The sequence below is a fragment of the Rutilus rutilus genome (assembly GCF_951802725.1).
Source record: "Rutilus rutilus genome assembly, chromosome: 3".
NCBI lineage: Eukaryota > Metazoa > Chordata > Actinopteri > Cypriniformes > Leuciscidae > Rutilus > Rutilus rutilus.
Window position 1 is genome coordinate 11,210,662 of NC_140211.1, and position 21,103 is coordinate 11,231,764.

Genomic DNA, 21,103 nt, shown 5'->3' on the forward strand with positions numbered 1-21,103 from the left:
CATATAGTCTGCCTGCATCTAAACTCAGAAGATACAACCATCTGACAGATGGCACTGGCAACCACATCAATGGGATGCATTATTCACAAGTGACTTCTGCCAAAGCTTCAATGTCCGTCCAGTTGCGGACCGCCGACTTTGGCGTCTCATATGTTGTCTCATATGGACTCTCGGCGTAGGGTAATGGGATTACCAGCCGTTCATTTGACTGACACTGGCTGATGGCCACTGGAGATTCAGGTTTATGCCACAGCACATGGGAGAAAGAGACAATGCAAGCCCTAATATACCGCCCCTCCCCTCGTGGGACTGTTATCTGACAAGCACTGCGTGTGCGTGATGAAATACCTGCTGCGTTTCCATAAAGAGTGACAGTACAGAAGCTCGACTGACAGCAAAGAGTGGCTCGGGCAAATCAGGTAAGATTTGAAATTCGTTGACTAAAGTCTGTTTAAGCCCAAAGTATTCAAGTCAAGTTTTATTACAATAAAAGTGGATTTTTATGTTGCTGTAGATTGCAACTGAGTAATATTTTGGATAAATATCTCCAGATTAGTTTAAGCTTTACTGTACTTTGAGAGTTATTTGCATTCAGTATTGACAGATGATAAACAGTGCATCGAGAAAATGCCACACAAAAAAAAAAGTTACAAAACTATTTTTAGTCATGTTTGACTCGTAGTTTAAAACTGTCATCTTTTTTGTAGGTAGAGGTTTGCATTTAAATGTCGGCAAACTAGTTGGTTGTTTTTATCTGATCAATATTACACACAAGCTTTTGTCAGCAAAGCAAAGAATTAAAAATATTCCAGGGATTTCCAGCCTTTGGCTACTTGTCCAAATGCACAAAGGCTTCAGCTCGGGACTGCTTGCTCTGCACTAATTGTGTGTCCACAATAATGCATCATTGTTTAAGTGATGCTGTGTTTAAGTCACTGGCATATGTCCGTTTTCAAATGATACCATGGTACTACCACAATGGACATGTATCACAGTAATACCACGTACTAAGGGTATTTTTCGAATTACATTTGAGCGCCATGTAAACATTTTACATGAATAAAGCAAGCAATCATTCAATATCATGGTATTACCATCTGATACCACCACCACAGTACTTTCTGTAAGGTTAGCCCACTGCGGATATTCATTTACTTCCGAATTTGTGTGATGAAATATTGCAATTCAATTCCAAATATGTATTTAGCAATGGAAGAAACGTTCCTGTTTGTATATTGCTGTAATACAGGAAAGCCCGCTACCTAGTACCTAGCAGCTGTCAGTTTCACTAAATGTATCTATAACTGTGTTAACGATGTTGGCGTCACATAAACAAGCAGGCTGATGTGATATACGGGATATTCTTACCCAGAGAACTCCTATATTCCAGTGAGGGTTAGATGCACTTTGCTAACTTTTTCGCGAAACCCTCAAAGCGCCAACATGCTTCTACAGTGTGCGCGGAGGACCAAACTTAATAAAAGCGTTACGTTAATATCACTGTATTATTCTCAATATTTTAACTGCAAAATCATGGCTTTTCTCCGTAGCCACATTATGGAACTCGCAGATTTAAAGTACCCTTCTAATACTTTTCTTGCATTCATTGATGTCTTTCTTAAAAAAAAATAAAAAAAAATGTCAGAATATTTTATGTAAATAATTATTTTAAAATGTAGGACATCTCTTACAGACAGGTGTTTAAACGTGGACTTTTGTTCTATAGCCTATTTATTTTCCCAATAAATAATAAAGGAAATGCCGCTTACAGAGATCAAGACAAATTAAGTAGAATAGACTAAGTGTGACTGCGTAATTTTCATATTATATTATATTATATTATATTTAGTGCTGCCAAATCGATTAATCACGATTGATCTATGCATCTAACAAAATATATTGTCTCCATAATATATATGTGTGTGTGTGTGTGTGTATATATATTATTATATCTATGTATATTATATACATATATATGTCTGTTTGTGTAGCCTACTGTATACACACACACACACATATATCTCACACACACACACACACACACACACAGACATAACATATATAAATATAATACACACACACACACACACATATTATGTAAACAAAAACTTTATGCATGTGATTAATGACAATTAATCATTAATTTAGCACTAATCACTGATTAAGCACAAATTATATTATATTATATTATAGTGTTGATGTTGATCATACCATATTGCTGAAATTATATTATTAATATGATTATTAAAAAAACGATATATATTTTCTCCCTACATTTTAGCAATTTATTTATGGTTTATCATTTAACCATTGGCTTTTTTACAGTAAAACTACATGTCTTTTAATTTATAATGTAATTTTGACTTAATATTGTAAAATAACAGTTAATAAATTAGCAGGTGTTTAAGAAGCATTTTTACATTATTTTTTTAAATGCACTCAGTGTGAAACAAGAACAGTGTAAACCAATAGGCCAAATTAAATCACATTAGTTGATATATAGTCAGTCACTCACATTTTATTGAAAAACTAACTGGGTATTAGTTACAGCAACATACATAGAACAGTAGAAAAGCACAATATACGAGCATAACCTAAACACAATATAGAAAACATAGATAACATGTAACATGGTTAACACAGAGCAAGTAATAAATAACTGTTGTTGAGCAGTGAAAAGGTGGTTTTACACGGGTTAATAGTGGCACTTCACTCGCTCGCGCTGCCATTGGCTCGTCTCGCGCACCGCACCGACTGCGACTCGAGAGCACGCGCTGACACTCACGCGCATGCGTCTCACTTTACTCCTCAGCCTTTGAAAACTCAGAGAGCTCAATTAAAAGACCATGTCCGCCATCGGGCGTCTACAGTCCTCGGTGTCCTTATTTAAACCAAATTCTCCATGAAATAGCATTACCCCGTGGCCTCAGCAATGGCCAGTTCGGTGAGTAGGGCTTTACCTGTTATATCGGTGCGGTGTTTTGGACCTCCAGTGCCTCTGTTCGTTTTCGTCCGGTTTGGAAAGGCGATTAGACGCGTATGAGGCTTTTCCAGCCATATTTCCATCGGAATACTGAAGTACAGAAGAACTAGTGGAGTCGTGCGTTTCCAGTGTATTAGTGCATGTCTGCAAAAGTGATGCGCTTGAAAGATTTCAAACAAAAGGAGGGCATTCAATAACAAATATTCAGTGCTGTGTTTCTATCATTTATTTTGGTACGTTAAGGTTAAATAACATGCCAGAAACTTACGATTCGACCATTATTTTGCTTTACCTTTATGCGGCTATTGAGTGGTTTTAACACGCACGCGCTCAGACTGTTCCTTTTATACTTTATAATTGGCGACATCGTTATAAAGTGAACATTTGGGTGTTTTAGGGTGCCGTTCAGGTGAAGCTGGAACTCGGTCATCGTGCCCAGGTTCGAAAGAAACCCACCGTGGAAGGTTTTACGCACGACTGGATGGTGTTTGTCCGCGGACCAGAGCACAGCAACATTCAGCATTTTGTGGAGAAAGTCGTGTTTCATCTTCACGAAAGTTTCCCGAAACCAAAAAGAGGTATGTGAAGCGGTTTATTATCGTTTGTGGATTCTGTTGAATAGAAAGGCAGGAGTGGTGTGTGTGTGTGTGTGTGATCCAGACTGAGTGCACCTTGATGCATGCAGAGATTGTCTGATGGTCTACTGGAGCGCTGCAGGGACAAAAAGTGCTAGATATCAGGGATGCATAAATAAGTATTTTTAGCAATAAATATTGTGCGTTCATGTGTGTTTACTTGAACAATTGTGGATTTGTTTGTCTTTTTCTGATACCATTGACAACGCGCAGTAATGAGTGCGCGACTACTTCTTAAAAAGTTTCCAGATAAATGCGCTATTTATTGGCATTGATGGTTCCATTTAGAACCTTTAACATCCATGGAACCTTTTCATTGTACAAAAGGTTCTTTATAGTGGGGAAAAGTTTATTTTAAGATTATTCAAATGTTCCTCTCAGTAAGAAAAACATGGTTATTTTAAAAACCGTTCACTGAAAGGTTATTTTGGGTAACCAAATATGGCTCTTTTATGGCATCGCTGCAAAAAAAACCCCATTGGAACCTTTATTTTTAAGAGTAGAATAATAACTCAATGTTATCCTTTGGTTAGCGGACTTGTATATTGTATCATTGTGGAAATGTAAGCGTTTGCTCATCTCTGACAGTGTATGTCTCATTTAGAACACGTTCAGCCTCAGTTTTGTTCAGAGAAAACTGAATAAAATCGTAATAAAAATGAGACCCAAATTCATATATTCAAATTTTTCTTCCCTAGTCCATTGGCGCACCCACCCTCATTAGTTTCAAACATTTCAATAAAATGGTATACAGGTAATACTTAATAATGTAGCCCTACACACTCTCCTATATTGTACTGTCTTTGTGCGTCCCGCATGGACCCTCCCCGTCTGGTCAGACATGGTATTTCTTGATTTTCAAACATGCAGATATATGTCCAACAGGAGAACCTACCGATTCAGATAATACCAGTTATGTCTTTTACGTTTATTAAACTGTTAACTCCAAACAGTTTTCTATGGTCTTATGATTTCTACAATCAACTCATGTATTGGTGGTCATGTATGAAAGTGAGTTCAACCCCTGTAACAGAGAGAGAGAGAGAGAGAGAGAGAGAGAGAGAATGAAAGAAAGCAAGCGTCTGCTGGTCTGAAAGGAGGAATGTAGGAGTAGCGGTTGATGAAAGCCTTGGAAGGAATTAATTAAAATATTTGCTGGTTTCCTCTCCTTGCCCGAAGTGTTTAATCTGAGTTTGCTGTGACGTGGTAAGTGCTGGAGAAAGTCACTGTCATTACACTCCTTTTAGATCGCATGTGAGCGTTTGCACTTTGAGAACAGTTGTTAGATCTTCTTTGTTCCAGCCAACCATTTCCCCCCTATTGCATGGGGTGTTTTTTGCACAAATTGTGCGTACATGTTGTTTTCACAAAGATAAATGGATGTTTAATCATGCACGTCACAAAAATATACCTTCGAAGGCAGGGTTTGACATTAACTTTTCTGTTAACTTTGGTTGTCCAAAGTTACTAGCCACTCAACATTTTCACTGGCCACAATTTTGACATTGATGCCATGCTATATAGATACTTTTAATATTATTTCATAATTTGGCAGCAGGTAAATTAGGACCCGACGCACGGATCCATTATACTGTTACACATGCGTTTTCTTTCTCAACTGTTGACGTTCACTTTAAACATAACTGACTGTGTTTATGTGAATACTCACCAAGACCGGCATTTTCACATTATTTTGTTTGTATTTGACTGTTTAAGCGCAATAAGCAGTGAAAAATAACTCAATTTAGCCTAGCACTGAGAGGCGGCTTTATGTGCGACACTGGGTGTGAGCAAAACATTTACAGGAATGAGTAAAATAATGCGCAAAATTCAAACCCTGTAACACCATCAATATTCATCCGGAGCAAATGAAACGAGTGAGTGAGGAGAGGCGGGTTTGTGTGTATCTCGCTGTCGGAGAGATGAGAGAGAGAGAGAAAGAGGAGCTGGTATCCTGTATCTGTTCTGCGGAAAAAATGAGAATTGGAAGCGTTTTAGATATTTCCGTATTGATATCGAAAAATCTATATTTTTGACAACACTACAGTGCACTTAGTACATTACCTCAGATGCCTTTTTAAAAGACTACAATTGAAAAATGTATATATTATATATAAAATTCAACCCGCATTTGGCGGGTCGGCGGGTGTTAATGTCAAGCCCCGGCCGCACGCATTCTCGCACAACAGAACTGTACTGTTGCTAAATTGTTCTGATTTAACATTTTGAAGCTTTCTAAGACTGTGTTTTATTGCTGTGGTGTGAAATCAAGCCACAAAGATTGGAAAATTGCAGAGAAGGACTTAATTTGCTTCTGTGGACAGCTCAAGATGCATGGCTTCAAACGTATGCTAATATTTCCCTCATTCCTTTGCGTTATAGGGTTCATATTATGTCCACCACCGCAGGTTTGATTTATGCCAAAGAGTTGTTGTTTACTTAGGATCTGAAGGGGACGTGTGCTTCAGATCAGCTCTCAGGCTCTATGCGTGTGGTGAAATCTCCCCCCCCGCTATATTTATTTTCTCAAAACATTAAAACAGGCTGTAAATCAAGGGCTTGACCTAATTTGGAAACTACTGGAAATCACGCTCCCGAAGCTCTTCGATGACAAGAGCTACACTAAATGTGGGTTTGCTTGAACTTCTAGCCCCTCTCCTCTTTTCTTTGGCAAATGTCTTCCAGGGGCTGCTGAAAAAAAATGCAAAAGCAGCAGGGGGATACTTAACCTCTAATAAATCCTGCCTTATGACACCAGCTTTTCGAGACCCTACCAAACACCACCTTCGAAGTATACCTAAAATGTTTTTGCGCTGTGATGAATTAGTAGTCTAAGTACTTCCTGAGGTCTGCAGCTTTGTGTATAATGGATCCGACAAAGTGTTTGCCTCAGAAAGAACTCGGGGAAGAGGGTTTAAATCACTTAAGTTAACGTAGATAGATGTACATACTTCATGTTAATGACGCTTGGAACAGGATTTCCCTTGAAATTTGAATGTCCAATGACTACTTTTGTGAAATTCTAGTCCTAATTAGACCCAAAACAGTGATGAATAAGCACTTTGAATATTTACATTTTCTTCAACGCCGTGAAAAATAGACGTAGGCAAACACCCCATGTGGCCTTCTGCGTACTCGGAAGATAATTCACAACAGGACTCTCCGTGGAGGGGATGGATACAGAAACCTGCTTTCTTAGACTTAGAATTTATGGTGCGCTTGTAAGGTAAACAGTCAGGCTTATTATTTGGGGTCCCGGGAGGCTACGCCACCCCCTTCTCCCCCCGCCTCTCCCTCCTTAGGGCTTTGATCAGTGTTAGCTGGTGTCGAGGGGAAGTTAGAGGAAAACCTTGTACACAGACGGGCTTGTGTTTGACAGTTTAATACCAACAGTCTCACCATACTGCCCCGAAAGGAACAGCTGCTCACACACTCGCTGAGTTCTCCAAAACTCTTTACTCTAGTAGAGGCAGTAAGTCCCTTTTCTCTCTCACCTTGTTTTGTGTTTGAAGCCTCAGTAGTGTTCGACGTTACCCCTTTCACAGCTGTTGTAGATTACACATGTTGCCTCGCTGTCTCTCGTGGGGTTATGCGCTTCCTTGTGCCTTTCTCACAGTTACTCAGTATGTCATTTGAAAAGTATCCACCTTCATTCATAGATAGCCTTTGTTAGTTCACCCAAAAAAAGAAAATTCTGACATCATTTAACATGTGTTCACACTTGTATTTCGGTTCGCTTGGTAAAAAAAACAAAAAACAACAACATCTAGTCCTTGTCCGCTTAGTGTTCACATTTGGCATTTTAACACCAAACCTAAAGATACTGAACTTAAAGGCATAGAGATATGTTCACAACCTGTTTGGTCGGCTTTTATTACGTATGTTTTGCGTCTCAACTTACCGAACATCCAAACCAAGGCTGTGTGTGCTGGGATACGTGCAGTAGCACATACAGCGAGTATGTGCGTAGCCTATATATGATGGTATTTTGACCAGCTGACAACTCGAAGAGCTTATAAAATGTGTGAAAAAACAGCAGCAGGAATCCCTCCGTCACACACAAACAAAGATCTGCTGCGAGGAGACGCGGTTCTGATGCCTGCCCCGAACTGTGATGGGCAACATCGCAACTACACTATGACGAGAAAAAACAGCTTGAGCATTCGGGTTGCATCTTATGACATTGTGTCCTGTTTTTGGTTCGTTGACATGTCTTTGGTCCGTGTTGCGTTCATATTTTAGTTGAACTGCACCTTCGTTTGGAATCTATTCAGTGATCTCGGTCCACTTGTTTGGTGTGTGCACCAAGGTTCGGATGGCAGCGTTCTCACTTAAAGCTGCATTCAGTAACTTCGGGATTTCTTCGCTGTATTCTCGCTTTTTGCTCGCAGGTTTCTCTCTAGAGCTCCCCCCACAGCTTCGGAATAGATATTTGACAACACTGTTGTAAAAACTCGTTGGCTATTCTCAGACACCAGAGGCTAGTAGATCAACGACATCAAAGCAGATGGGACATTCTTTAAAACGTCTTCTTCATTCGGGTTCGAACAGCGTGAGGGAGCGCAATAATGACAGCATTTTAGCAGATTTCTTTTGGCCGTAAAGCAATTGTTTACATCGCGAGACCTGATATATAGACCTGCCACGGCAGCCGGCGGCCCGCTGCCCCAAAGTTGCAAGTGCGTATTTTCCGCTCACGGGCATCAGGGGGGTGCGAAACGACCACCATTCAACCCGAAATAAGTAATATAACCATTCCAATGACTCCGAAGCTGTTCAGTTAAGGTAAAAAAAGTTACTTAGTTCACCTTTAAAGCGTTTTCACACCAAGGTCCGAACCAAAGTTCATGTTTTGATACAAAACGGTAAGTTTTGGTTTGGTTTCACATTGCAATTATGCGAGCGCACTAAAGAACTTTACATCACATACTTGCGTCCTGTCAACATCATCTATGTGGGCTGCATCTTGACATTGATTGGTTTGTAAACGGACGTGTGTCTGACATCAGCGTGTTGTCAATTCGGCGGGTAACTAAAGAAAATAAAAAAACGTTGACAAGAATGAATGAACAGACGCATATCGTTACCATTATACTGTTATTAATACGGCATTACTACCTGCAGCACCAACTATACTCGAGGCTAGTTCAAATTCGCCAAATGATGTCCTCGTTGTGTGAACATTTTATCGGCACCGGCAGGAAAGGAGAAGACTGCATGCAATCCTGCGAGAACCACCGGAACTTCCTGTAAATGATCTGAAAGTCCGAACCATACAGAAAATGCTTTCACACTAGAAACGAACCAAACTTTTGTTCAGTTTGATCCGGACCGAGACTACCTCTTTTCGTCGGACTAAATTTCGTCTGTGACCGTGGTCCGAGGGAGGTTTCACACCTGTAATTTTGATTCGGATCAAACTGAAAAGTCCGAAAATCCGGACCAAACAAGGTAGGTGTGAAAGGGCCCTTATTCAAATGAACCGCACTAACAAAGCAATCGCACCAGAGTTTGTTTTAATCTAACCAAACCAGCCAAGTGTGAACACACCCTAAATCACCCTATTGTTCCAAACCTGAGTTTTTTTTTTTTTTATTCTATAAAAGACAAAAAAGAGATTTCAAAACTGAAAGGAAAATAACATAACTGACTTTAATTGTATGGACATTTAGATGTCTTCTTTTGTGTTAAGAAAGAAAGTCTCACTGGTTTGGAGTGACATGAGTGTGTGTAAAATTCCCCCTTTTAAGCTCTTTTGATGGGTGCTTTTGTGGATGTTTCCCAATTTCAGAAATCATGTCTACCTGGACATTTAAACAAAGGTGAAAAGTGTTTTTTTGGCTGGGAAAAAGGGAGCAAACAGCCATGATTAGCAGGCATGCTGTGTAGCCTTGGAAACCTGATATTTTGTGCTAGCGCAGGAATAGGGGGGCAACAAACCCAAATAAATGGAGTGGAACATGGACTTTAATTTCACCTGCACTATCTATGCCAGTTATACTCTCAAAAATATGTCTGGCTTTTGGTTCATGACAAGTCACTAATCTTCTACATTTCGGTAGAAAACATTGGTGTTTCTAGTCTTTTATCCAGGGACACAAACATTGGCTGACAGTTAATTAGGCATCCCATTCAGATATACCAGCTGCCCACACTATAGGCCATGAGGGTCTGCAGAATGTGTGTGATTGTTTTTTTGTATTTACTGAATTTATTTAGCTTTTTTATTGCTGAGGGAAAGAGGGAATGACAAAGCTAGATTGTATCATCATTACATCAGTGGACCATGTCAGTATGTCTCTGAATTCTCTACATTTGACAGGACACTTGAGCCCAATTGCTGGAAGAGCTTAAAATAACATCATGCTTCTTCTGTTTTCTGCAGCAGCCCCATACAGCTTTATCTATGCTCTCTGGTGTTAAATGGAGAAAATGGTCCTTCAGTCTCTGTGATAAAAAAATAAAATTAAAATCACTGCTTTCTTGAGGGAAAATCATCATTTTGCGTCACCAGAGGCTTTTTTGGCCAGAGGCGAGAGACTACAGCCAGTAGGAGGAGCTCGTTCCGCATGTTTTCGACCCGCCCATAGGGGGATCTCACGATAAAATGGCGTCTTTTCAGTTTCGAGTCGACTAGTAGCCTAGTTGTATAATTTCTTCCGATACTGCCCTCTGTAACCGGTTGACGTGGCTTGGGAATGGCCTCGTAGGGCAGCGAAGCAAATGCATTCTGGGAGTTGTTGTTTTTCATCCACATGAGCCAAAAATACATTTTCTGTCTCGAAGGCACCAACTTCTAAGATAATTTCACATTTCTACTACATAAATGACCCTATTTAAATACACATTCATCTTTCCAGCGGTGAAATATCCCTTTAAATACAGCTATACCAACCAGGACTTCTTCTAGTCACGTACTGGATAACATCCTGATTAAACCGGCCATTAATCTGTCAACCAGATTAATGATTAAAAAAACCGATTCGTTCACTAATTGGACATTTAGTTCTCATGAACGTGCCGAGATAAGCTAGAGCAGATGTCAACGTTTTCGGTGAATGAGTGGTGCAGACCACTTTTACAGTGCTTTGTTTCTTTGATACTCTAGTATTGTAACTGCATGAAGAAAAGAAATGGCCAGTACATGCATTTCTCCTGTGTTTCACAGAAGGCAAAGCCACATGGGTTTGGAATAACCAGCGATGAGCGTATAGTATTACTTTAAATGACCAAGAGTGGAATTAAATCATTCTTTAGATGCATTCCAAAAGTCATTGACCATATTTAGTGCTATTCGATCTCTGTAATGTTTTTGACGCTGATGCGTCATTCGTCAGTGACACTCGGCTCTTCTTTCTTGTGGTCCTATAATGAGAAGGTCAACTTGTTTGCCTGTGGGCATCTTTTCCTGAAACTTCTGTGAGCCTTTTAACTTTGTTCCCCGCTCATTGACTCGGCCCGAGCAGGAGTAAGGGTTGTGTTCGTGTCTTATCGTGCATTTGCACAGAAACCACAGAGTTTAAGCCCTCCTCGGGCAAGGTATGGCTTAGATGTCAGTGGGGGCTGCCTTCCTTTCCGCCCCTATTCTTCTGTGCGCTTGCCAGGCTTCTTTCCCCTTGATGGGAAGCGATCCATCCATGGGAGGAGAGATGAAGTGACTCCCTGCAGAGTGGAATTGAGGAGCGTAGGAATTTTATTCTGACAGCAAGTATGATTTATGAAATTGTAGACGTGGGGGCAAAATTGTGGGGGGAGTACCTTTTCGTCTTGGAGAGCCACTGTCCCTAATGTATATGTTTGACATTTGAAATGCTCAATGATTTGTGATTTATGTGTTGGTGATGATGAATAACTTGTGACAGCATTGGCACAGCATGAGACTGGGTGATGACAGTTGACCTGGATTGGCAGCTGAAAATTCCAGCACACATCAACCAGTCCACGCTTAGACCGGACATCATCCTGGTCTTGGAGTCTACGAAACGGCTTATCCTACTGGAGCCAACTGTGCTTTGGTAGGAGAGAATGGAAGAGACGCACGCAAGAGAGAAAGAGGTAGAAATATTAGGGACTGCTGGAATGCCAGTGGAGGTGGGTTGCCGAAGATTTGCAGGTCATTTCCTCAGCCAGGCTTAAGGAATGTTGGGAATAACTGGCACAGGCCGATTAGCATTAAGATACATAGCTGCGGTTGAAAAGGGGTGTCCGCAAAATGCCACTTGAATGCCACAGTCTTGATTAACCTCGATCAGGTCGCCTGGACGAGGGTGTCTGCTGAAAGACCTGAAACACCCAATGACACTAGGAAACAACACTGATGATGTGTCCAAGTTTGTGCATTAGAGATTGTATGAATAACGTGACAGCTAAATTAATGAAGCAACTTGTATACACATGGATACGTATTTCTGAATGCTTTCTGTCCCAAAGCATCGTCTTCAAGTTAACTGCTGAATTTATGAAACTGTCCATTTCATTTCTCAGTGAGTTGTTTAGCTGTCTACCTCAATTTGTTGGATAAAAATGTCAGTTTTGGAAGTACTACTGCCTCTTTGTGCATTACGTTTAACAGGTTTCCACCGAGACCTTGTGAGTATCTCTCCATGCATGGTTGCATTCTTATAATGTAATCTTTTGAAATGATTGTACACTTTATGAGCAGTCATTAACTGCGATTTCATTTCTGGCATAGTGAGCATCTTGCAATCATGTCATTTTCTTGTTCGACAACACACACACACACACACACACACACACACACACACACACGCACACACACACGCACGCGCGCACACACAGAGAGCTAAAATAATTGGGTCTCTCTGGCTGAATTGCATGATGATATGTCTCTCCCTACATGTGGAATAAATTCTGCCAATTGGGAGTGTGAGTGTCACACATTTCTTTTTCCCATCATGCCTGACTGTCAAATCTCTTCCCAGCGAAGGAACTCGCAGTGATCTTTTAACCATGCACATATCATTAAACTGTGAAGGCATGGCTGCTGCCAGATCATACTTTGACCCGTTTAACATGTCACATGTTTGTGGCTTGTAAAAAAAAATGCATCATTTTGAATATCTTGAATGCACAGTAAGGCACATTGTGAATATCTAGGACATTATTTATAATGGCGTTATCCACCAGTTATTGCACTTGATCTGAATCTTGTATGTGTGTGTGTGTGTGTGTATATGGTGAATGTGATTTCATCAGGTATGTTCCTGGATCAACATCTTTGTTGATCTTGAAACAATGTTCAAATCAACCAATCAGATCTGAGGGACAAGTTTAGGCTTACAACCAGGGTTAGGTGCTTCTACATCAGTGTTGTTCACCGTTTCCCTTTGATTTTAGGGATAACTTATGGGTAGGGTTGGGTTTAGGGGAAGGGATAGGGTTGGGACAACATTTTTGGACCGGAATGTTGTTCCAGGATCATCAAAATATGTTGGCCCAGGAGCATGGCAAAATCACGGCGACCATGTGTTGTATATATTTACTCCAGAACTGTAATATTGCAGCATCCATACTCATTTTAGTGTAGCTGCCATAATCATTTGTGTACTTGTGAAAATCATTCACAAATTAGCGTATTCAGCGAATCACCGAATCTAGTTCCAATCATAGTGTGTGTGTATGTGTGTGTGCCATATAATGGATTAGCCTTTCCAATTATTCCTTAAAATACGACCTTTGACAACAGCGGTGCTTTCAGCACAAGGCAGACGGTATAGTTAGCACTAGCAAGGCTGCATGAACGGCCCTGTAATTGTTTTACGACGCTGCAGAAATTATACCACCTTGTATAGGTGATGCACAAAGGGCTCTGTAGCCATGAAACTCCAGACTGCCTCCTATGCTGGGATGAAAGGAGCGGAAGAGGGAGGGAGGGACAGAATGAAGGGAGAGAGGGGGTGGAGGGAGGTTTGTGAGCAGCAGTCCAAAACAGGAACTGGGCCATAAATGCTGATTTTCCCCCGGTTTGGTGAGTCAAAGGGGGTGAAGGGGAGATGGGGGGGGGGGAGGAAGTGGTTTATTGAAGCATGGTTTATAAGGGCTGTCTGTTGGCAATTCTTTCACTCCTTTGCTTTGTATGTGTGCACGCCATAAAGCATTTGGCTCTGTCTTTTCTTGACTGCACTCCTGGAAGCTTGCATTTATGTTCCTGGCAGAATGCAAACAAGAAAGTGCATGTAATGCATTAGTCATGTTTGCCCTAATCAGGTGTCATGAGGATGCAGGTAATTCGGAAGTGCCAATAAGAACACTAATGCAACTGCAAAAAGGGCTAATAGTGTTTCAAATGACAAGCAAATTTGAAAAAGATTGGAATCACAACTGAACCAGGTCGTAATGAATCCTCTTTACTGGTAGTGAAGATTTATTTATTCAAAATGACTCATGAACATTTGGCAAGGCTAGTTTTGATTTATTCACTGTGGCTGATCCGCATTCAAACATATAAACATGTTTGAATAAAAAGATTGATTTCCACTCTCCACTCTGCCATCATTTTCACAATCACTCTTGATTTATGCAAATTCTTTGTGTGCCTTCAATATAAATTGTTGTGCAGGATTTTATAGGCACGGTTAGGAAGCACAAAAATGTTTTGTTTGGTTTTTCTAGCACAAGGAGACTTTAATTTGTAACAGTGTTGCTGGCAGGGATGTGAGACTGAAATCTGACCCACAATTCTGTGCTCTCACTGAGGGGGAATCCTGCTGTGGTCATTGTCCACATGGCAGAACGCAAGAAGTGTAAGCTGACCCAAAAACATGCCTGGGAAAACCGTACAGTGCCTGAATTGTCATAAGTTCCACAGTTTGGCATAAAACGAGTCTCTGCACTCGAAGACTGTAGTTTTTTTCACTTTAAGGTTTTTATACGATGAGCTCCAGTCAGTAAGATCATCTTGTAGTGCATCTGTATTCTACATCGCATTATCTTTGAAAGCTAACCAGATCCAGTTGGAATCTGCAAACTTAAGCTAGTTTTGTTGAAAAAAAAATCTGTGGTCTTAAACTTGGTAAAATTTGATAAATGGAGCTAAGAGTGTTACACGGTTATGGCTATGTTCAAGCATAATGCAAATAGACAAAATATTTAATAAACAAGCAGACATATGGCAGTAATGTAATACATTTTCAATGACGGGTGTTGACAGTCCTGTACCTTTTCGTCGGTCAACATTTCATTCGGTAACGTTGGGCAGTTTTAATTCTATATGCTGTTTAATGTTTATGATCGCGTTAGCTTACATGTGCGTAAGCAAATGCTTCTATCACTTGTTTCTGCTGCTTCTTCGCCTTTGTTTTGATCCATAGATTCAGTACTCTTTCAGAAGATGTGTAACAGCGCCTCCTACCATAACAGTGAAAACATAGATTGTCGTAAAATTCTGTCAATGGCAGGGAAAGAGTTAAAGGGGTGGTATAATGCCCTTTTCACAAGATGTAAAATATGTCCCCAGAGTGTGTATGTGAAGTTTTAGCTCAAAATACCCCACAGATATTTTTTATATAGCATGTTAAAATTGTCACTTTTTGAGGGTGAGCAAAAACGCACCGTTTTGTGTCTGTTCCTTTAAATGCAAATGAGCTGCTGCTCCCGGCACAGAGGGCGGAGCTTCAACAGCTTGCACTCACACAGACATGCTTTTAGCCTTTTTTGTTCAAACCGGATGCAGACAATGATGGAGAGACTCAAGAAGAAGTGACTACATGTAGAATGCAACAGGACGTTTCTGAATGGTTAGTTGATGAATTTATGTAGCTTATGTGTAGTTATCTATTAGTCACTGATTAGCATATTCTGTCTTGATCATCTATAAATCGTGTTCAGGGGGCGGGTTTATGTAAATTTTAGGGTTGGTGATGTCACTAACCCGGGAGGAATGTCGTGTAGTTCCTACCAGCTGTTTGTTGTAGTCCTTAAAAAGTGAATTCTTTAAAAGCAAATATCTCCCTTTGCTTTGAACTTTGAGCGTTGTAACTTTGCAGATGTTGTTTATGCTCAAACAGCAACATTACACACTAACTAAAGTTAGAAAAGTGAAATCATAATCAACCACCCCTTTAAGAACCAAACTTCTTCCCTTTTTTAATCATCATACTTTTCCCTCAAGAAAACAAAAAAATCATTAGTCCAAAGTTCTATTTTTGTTTTTTGCTGTGAAGTTTGTCCTTTTCTTTCTTTATTTTTTTGTTCTGAACTGGTGGGTCACCACCCCAAAATGGGTCTCGGGTCTGTTCTGGTGACAGCAGGAGAAACAATGGTCTAAACAATGCTAAAAGTAAACGCTAAAATGCAGCTAACCACATAACTGTACATTTTCACTTTTTATTTGTATAATGTCAATGCTTCTACAATATTGTTTTGGCACTATGTTGAGCCTCTATTTTGCTTGCTGTGGCAAAACCACTGTATTAAATCATCTTTATCATCATTAGATGATGACCAATGACTTTTCTAACTAGGAATGTTGCATGTGCACTTAAATCAATACAGCGTAAGTGGGCTGAATGATTTCATCATCTATCTGCAGTCGTGCCTTAGGGGAGAACCTTTGATCCACAAAGAGAAAGGGAGCTTCTTAAGACAATCTAAGAGAGTATCAAGCATGCTCTGTCTCAAAGGATCTGCTGCACAAAAGTGGAACTTGCGTTTTGCGGCTGAGAATCTACTGAGGTACAAAGTAACACTATCCCCATTTATCTCAGTGAAGTGTAATTCATTCATCCACCTGAAAAGACTTGAACTGCTGGGGGGAATTGATCTTTCATTTAGACGAACCCAAGAACAATCTGAATGGTGTCCACGTCTTTCCCTATCTGTCTCTTAAAGTCTGAACAAAAAGTGGAATAGCTTTATTGACATGACTAGAACAGATTACAATTTTATCAATCGTAGAATAGTGGCCATGCATACAAACAGCCATTATGGAAGACAAAGTAGAGGGGAAATGGTACAAAATAGGGGTTGGAGGGACGAGGAATAGAGGCTATTTTATTTTAATATTTTATTTATAATATTGTTTTTTTCAGGATTCATCCAGGAGTGAATTTGTTTTATTTTGTTGTATTCTTTTTTTGACAATTTAAATTGGCCTTTTCACCAGTTTTACTAATGACCCCCTTTTCCTGTATCTCACCCTTTATTTCTCGCACTTTTCCCCCACCTTTTCTTTCATCTAGTCAAAGTGGATTTCTGTGGGGATGACAAGCTAAGTGACGTGAGTGAGGTTAAAGGTAGGGTAGGCAATTTTTTTCATAAATACTTTGTTATTCTGGGTGAAACCCTCTTCACATCCTTATAGAAATCAATAATAGTGGTCGAAATACTAAAAAAATGTACACATGTCTTCTGTGGAAGTCTCAGGACCAAAAAATGTTCATCCAGTCAATGCATTCGGTCCGACGGCAACGGTTACATTCTACCCGGAGCTGTTCACGTCCTCAGACTCGGATATTTGCGTTTGTATTTCAATTCAAAATGAATCTGCAGCAGTCAGGTGGTACAAGTAAGAACAGTGTAAGTTGTTTACGCTCATTATTATTGTAATGTTATGTGCTTTGAGACATGAGAGAATTTAACGGTGTCTCGTGACGCTTTGCAGACTCTGCTCTGGCTGTTCATGTGTTTTGGAGGAGGCGTGACTTTGGAGAGGCTTCGGGATCTCATGTTTTAAAGCTAGCTTGCTATTGCTAGCCTCTCCCGAAATTGCCTACACTGAAAAAAATGATTCGTTGAATTTAATTAAAAAAATTTATCGTAAGTGGTTGCACATAATTGATTTGATCTACATTTAAACAAATGCATTAAGTTGAACTTAATCAATTTTAGTTCAACTTAATGCATTTGTTTAAATGTAGCTAAAATCAATTGTGTGCAACCACTTACGATCATTTTTTTTATTAAATTCAACAACAAAAAAATGTCAGTGTACCCTACCTTTAAATGAATGCTTGTCTGTATTAGCTATGCAAAATGTGTGGGCCTTTACAACATCATAATTGCCCACATGGAATCAACAATGCTGATGGTGGATGGTGATGATTCACTTTTTTATTAGGGGTTCAAGCATGAAATGCTGAAACCCTATTGTAATTGTAAGGATTCGTAAAACGCATCGTGCAGGCCAAACCGTAAGGCCTAGAGACTTGAAACCTGGCCAGATGGTAGGCCTCAATTTGGGGACAACCTATCAGAGTATGACCCCGATTGGCCCATAGGTGGCGCTATAGCAACCAAAAGTACAAAATCGCTCGTAACTCTTAGACCTTTTGTCCCAGACTCAAGTGTCTTACACCACTGTGATCCCTGGCGGACAATTCTCTGGACTCTCTAGATCAATAGTTATCAATAGTACTTTTGCATTTGGGTGGCTGTAACAGGGTCATTTAGAAAAGGGGCGTGACAAAATACACTCAAAAGCCTATAAATCCTAAAGGAAAACTTCACAACATCATTAATAAGCATGCAAAATTTCATGGAGATCGGACCATAGGTGGCGCTATAACTGTTAAAAAGCTTTAAAACCATATATTTCCTATGGTACATTGCCTGTATTGGCTGTAAATGGTATTTTCCATCTATTATGTCAGTGGTTACATGCTTGCTAATAACTTTTGATGCTTTTGTGCTTAAAGGCCTTAAATGCTTGAACCCCGATAAATGCTGCTTGCAGCTTTAATTATTATTATTATTATTATTATTATTATTATTATTAATTGATGAATTGAAACCGTATCGACTTATTAAATTAACTTTTAGTTATAGGAAAGACCACTGGCTTGAATGTATGGATAATTCTCAGAGAACAAGATGTTGGCAAACTGACAATTTTGCAGACCGCCAGAATTACTCTTTTTTTTTTTAAAAGACAGAAAAGCAATAAGGAGGCAAAATAATGAGAGAACTGTAGAACAGAGGGTAGATTTGGCCATAACAGTCCCAGAGTTTCACCTTCACTTGCTATTTCCACATTATGACATCACTGTTTTTGTTTGCCTCATGTGGTGCAGTAAGACTTTCCTTCTGTTCGGTATCTCTGAAACCGTTTTATCGGTAAGCAAGCAACTGTCTCCTGAGAAATTCCTGTATCTGGGATCTGGTTTCCTTAATTTAAACAGGATCCCAATGTGCTTTTTTTCTTTTTTTTTCTTCTTTTTTTTTCTTTTTTTCTTTCAGATTACTAAGTGATTTTTTAAGACTAGAAAGCCCTAAGAACACAACATCAAGAATAAGAGCATAACAGCCCTTTTCTTGCTGAAGACGGGTTGATGACAGCACAGCTGGTGCTAAAACATAGACTACCTTTGGGAAACAAAGCCTTGACAAGCTGCATAGCTTTCTGCGGTGAGGTGAAAAAAAAAGCACCATGCAGGAAATATAATAGTTTAAATCAGTCAAGTCAGAGCTTTTTCAAATGCCATTTTAAAGAGAAACCTAGTGACATTTTACCCCACAACTGATCATCAGTATGATGCCTGTTAATGGAAGTGTGCACACTAGTTTGGTTCTGGTTAATGCTGCCCCGTTAATGCCTTCAGGGCAACTAGGAATGGTTAAAAAAGGGGTAGGTGTTGCTATTTCGCAACCCCTAACGGTCAATTACTGGGATTTAGACCTTGATTCCAAGGTTTGGCTGTGGTTGAATAGTTAAAGTCAAACGGGAATGCTGTGTCCTTTAGTCACGGGTAGAAATGTTTTATTGTTATTTACTCTGTCTGGCTGCTAAGGTTTTATTGTCATGGTGGAATACTACTCATACCACAATGCATTTTATTGACTCATTATGTCTGCGAGTAAAATTATACCCCGAACACACGTTAGAGATGGAGCAGGAAACTGCATTTCTTAAGGGTTTGTTTCAATTCTTATGCATTCACATTTAGAAGATATAGGGTTTGGGTGCCTCGGAGTCTGTGCATATTTAGCTTTATTTCCAGTCTTTATGCTTCAAGGAGCACTATTATGTTGCCACTTAGTTTGGGAAATATGTATTTTGATGCTTGCTCTCTCTCAGGGTTTTTCCTGGGTCAAAAAAGGTTTTCAGTGATGGCACACGAACAAGGCCATCCACACACACAAGTGTTGGTCACCCATGTGAACTGCGAGCCCATTACTGACAATAAAAGCAAAGAGGCAATTTATTATATTAACTTATCCTATTTATTCATGAAATGCAGGACAGATCATAAAATAAAGTCCTTAGAACTGTGTCTATAAAACAAATCTGTAAAAATATATGTAAAAAGTCACTGAGCAACTGTTTTGACTAAAATGGCAGATCATTTGTCATACAGTATCAGATCCATTTCTATGGTTATCATGGTCAGTCTGATTCAATCGCACATGTAACTACAGTTGTAAATCCAGCAATGTGTAGTTATCAGCATGGAAATTATAGATTATCTACAGAAAACGAGCAAAGATCGCTGACATGATCATTTGAAGCAAATTACAACGCTAAGTACACAAAGCAGCACTCTTGCGAAAACTCCCTTTTATAATCAATGACGCTGTCTACACTGAGCAAGAAAACTCTTATTGACATGGTGGTCATACTTTGTTGGTTATAATTAAAGGATTCGTGAGCATGCAGAACTTGAGCGGATTCTGACTAATTTAAACGCATCTGATTGGCCACGGCGTTCACAGGCTCAACAGTTATGTCTGTGATTGGCTACAAAGCTCAAGGCTGAAAAAACACGTGGTATCAAATAAATCTTTGCGGGACAAAGGTTATTTTTGGCGGCCGTCACAATATAAAAACCATGTCTCTCTCTGTTGTTGTAAGTTTTGTGTAGTGCTGCCTGGTGAGGTCCATTCGAATCTTGCAATCTGATTGAGTTGATGATTTCAGCAAGCGCACTGAAAACAGCACAGGTTTGTCTTATCGTCTCTGCTTTCTTCCATTTATTGGATGACTTGCTTGTTTTGTAATCATCCTGTAAAGCTGATAACCGCAATCAATGCAATGCTATTTAGAGTCTTGGAATGAATTTTGATGCTGCTGAAGACATTAAACCCTGACTCATATGTGGTTTTAGCCTTTAACTTTGGTCTGTACTTTAACACTTGAGCTTGTTTTAGCCTTTAAAGTGATGGTTCAGAGTATAATCAACCTAGGGTCCTTTGCACCATCACCTCGAGCCAACCCCCCCCCCCCCCCCCCCCCACCAGAAGCCTTTTTCCCCTGGTCGAACATTATTAAAGTTAGAGCTTATTTAGAGAAATCAGCCGGATGGTTTAGTGCATGCGCTAATGGATCCTAGGCTGTATCTCGTAAATTACTCCACTAATAATGTCTGGAATGGTACCAAACTTCTACAGTAGTACAAATAGGTTCTGTACTCTTAAAGCGAGGCATTGGAAAGTTTGTAAGTACATCAGGAGTTTATTTAAATAACACTTGCCTGATGGCTCATGCTACCGCTAACCCGGACGTCGAGGTCACTACAGTGATTTGGGAAAA

General features: G+C 39.8%; 2 protein-coding genes across 3 annotated transcripts in view; one reads left to right on the forward strand and one right to left on the reverse strand.

The window, feature by feature from the left end:
• focad (focadhesin) overlaps window positions 1–1,470 on the reverse strand; it is a 64,676-nt gene extending 63,206 nt beyond the window's left edge. Inside the window, exon 1 of the mRNA XM_084405982.1 lies at window positions 1,369–1,470. The gene's annotated coding sequence lies outside the window, so the exon portion shown is untranslated. The remainder of the gene's footprint in view (window positions 1–1,368) is intronic.
• Window positions 354–21,103, forward strand: part of mllt3 (MLLT3 super elongation complex subunit) — a 60,483-nt gene continuing 39,733 nt past the window's right edge. The window contains exons 1-2 of one of the 2 annotated variants that reach the window (XM_084405986.1): window positions 354–419; window positions 3,381–3,561. In XM_084405986.1, the coding sequence (XP_084262112.1) occupies window positions 3,465–3,561 (97 nt within the window). In that variant the 5' untranslated portion in view covers window positions 354–419; window positions 3,381–3,464. Of the gene's footprint in view, window positions 420–2,803; window positions 2,945–3,380; window positions 3,562–21,103 lie in introns of those variants that run through there. The other variant, XM_084405985.1, reaches the window with a different exon arrangement.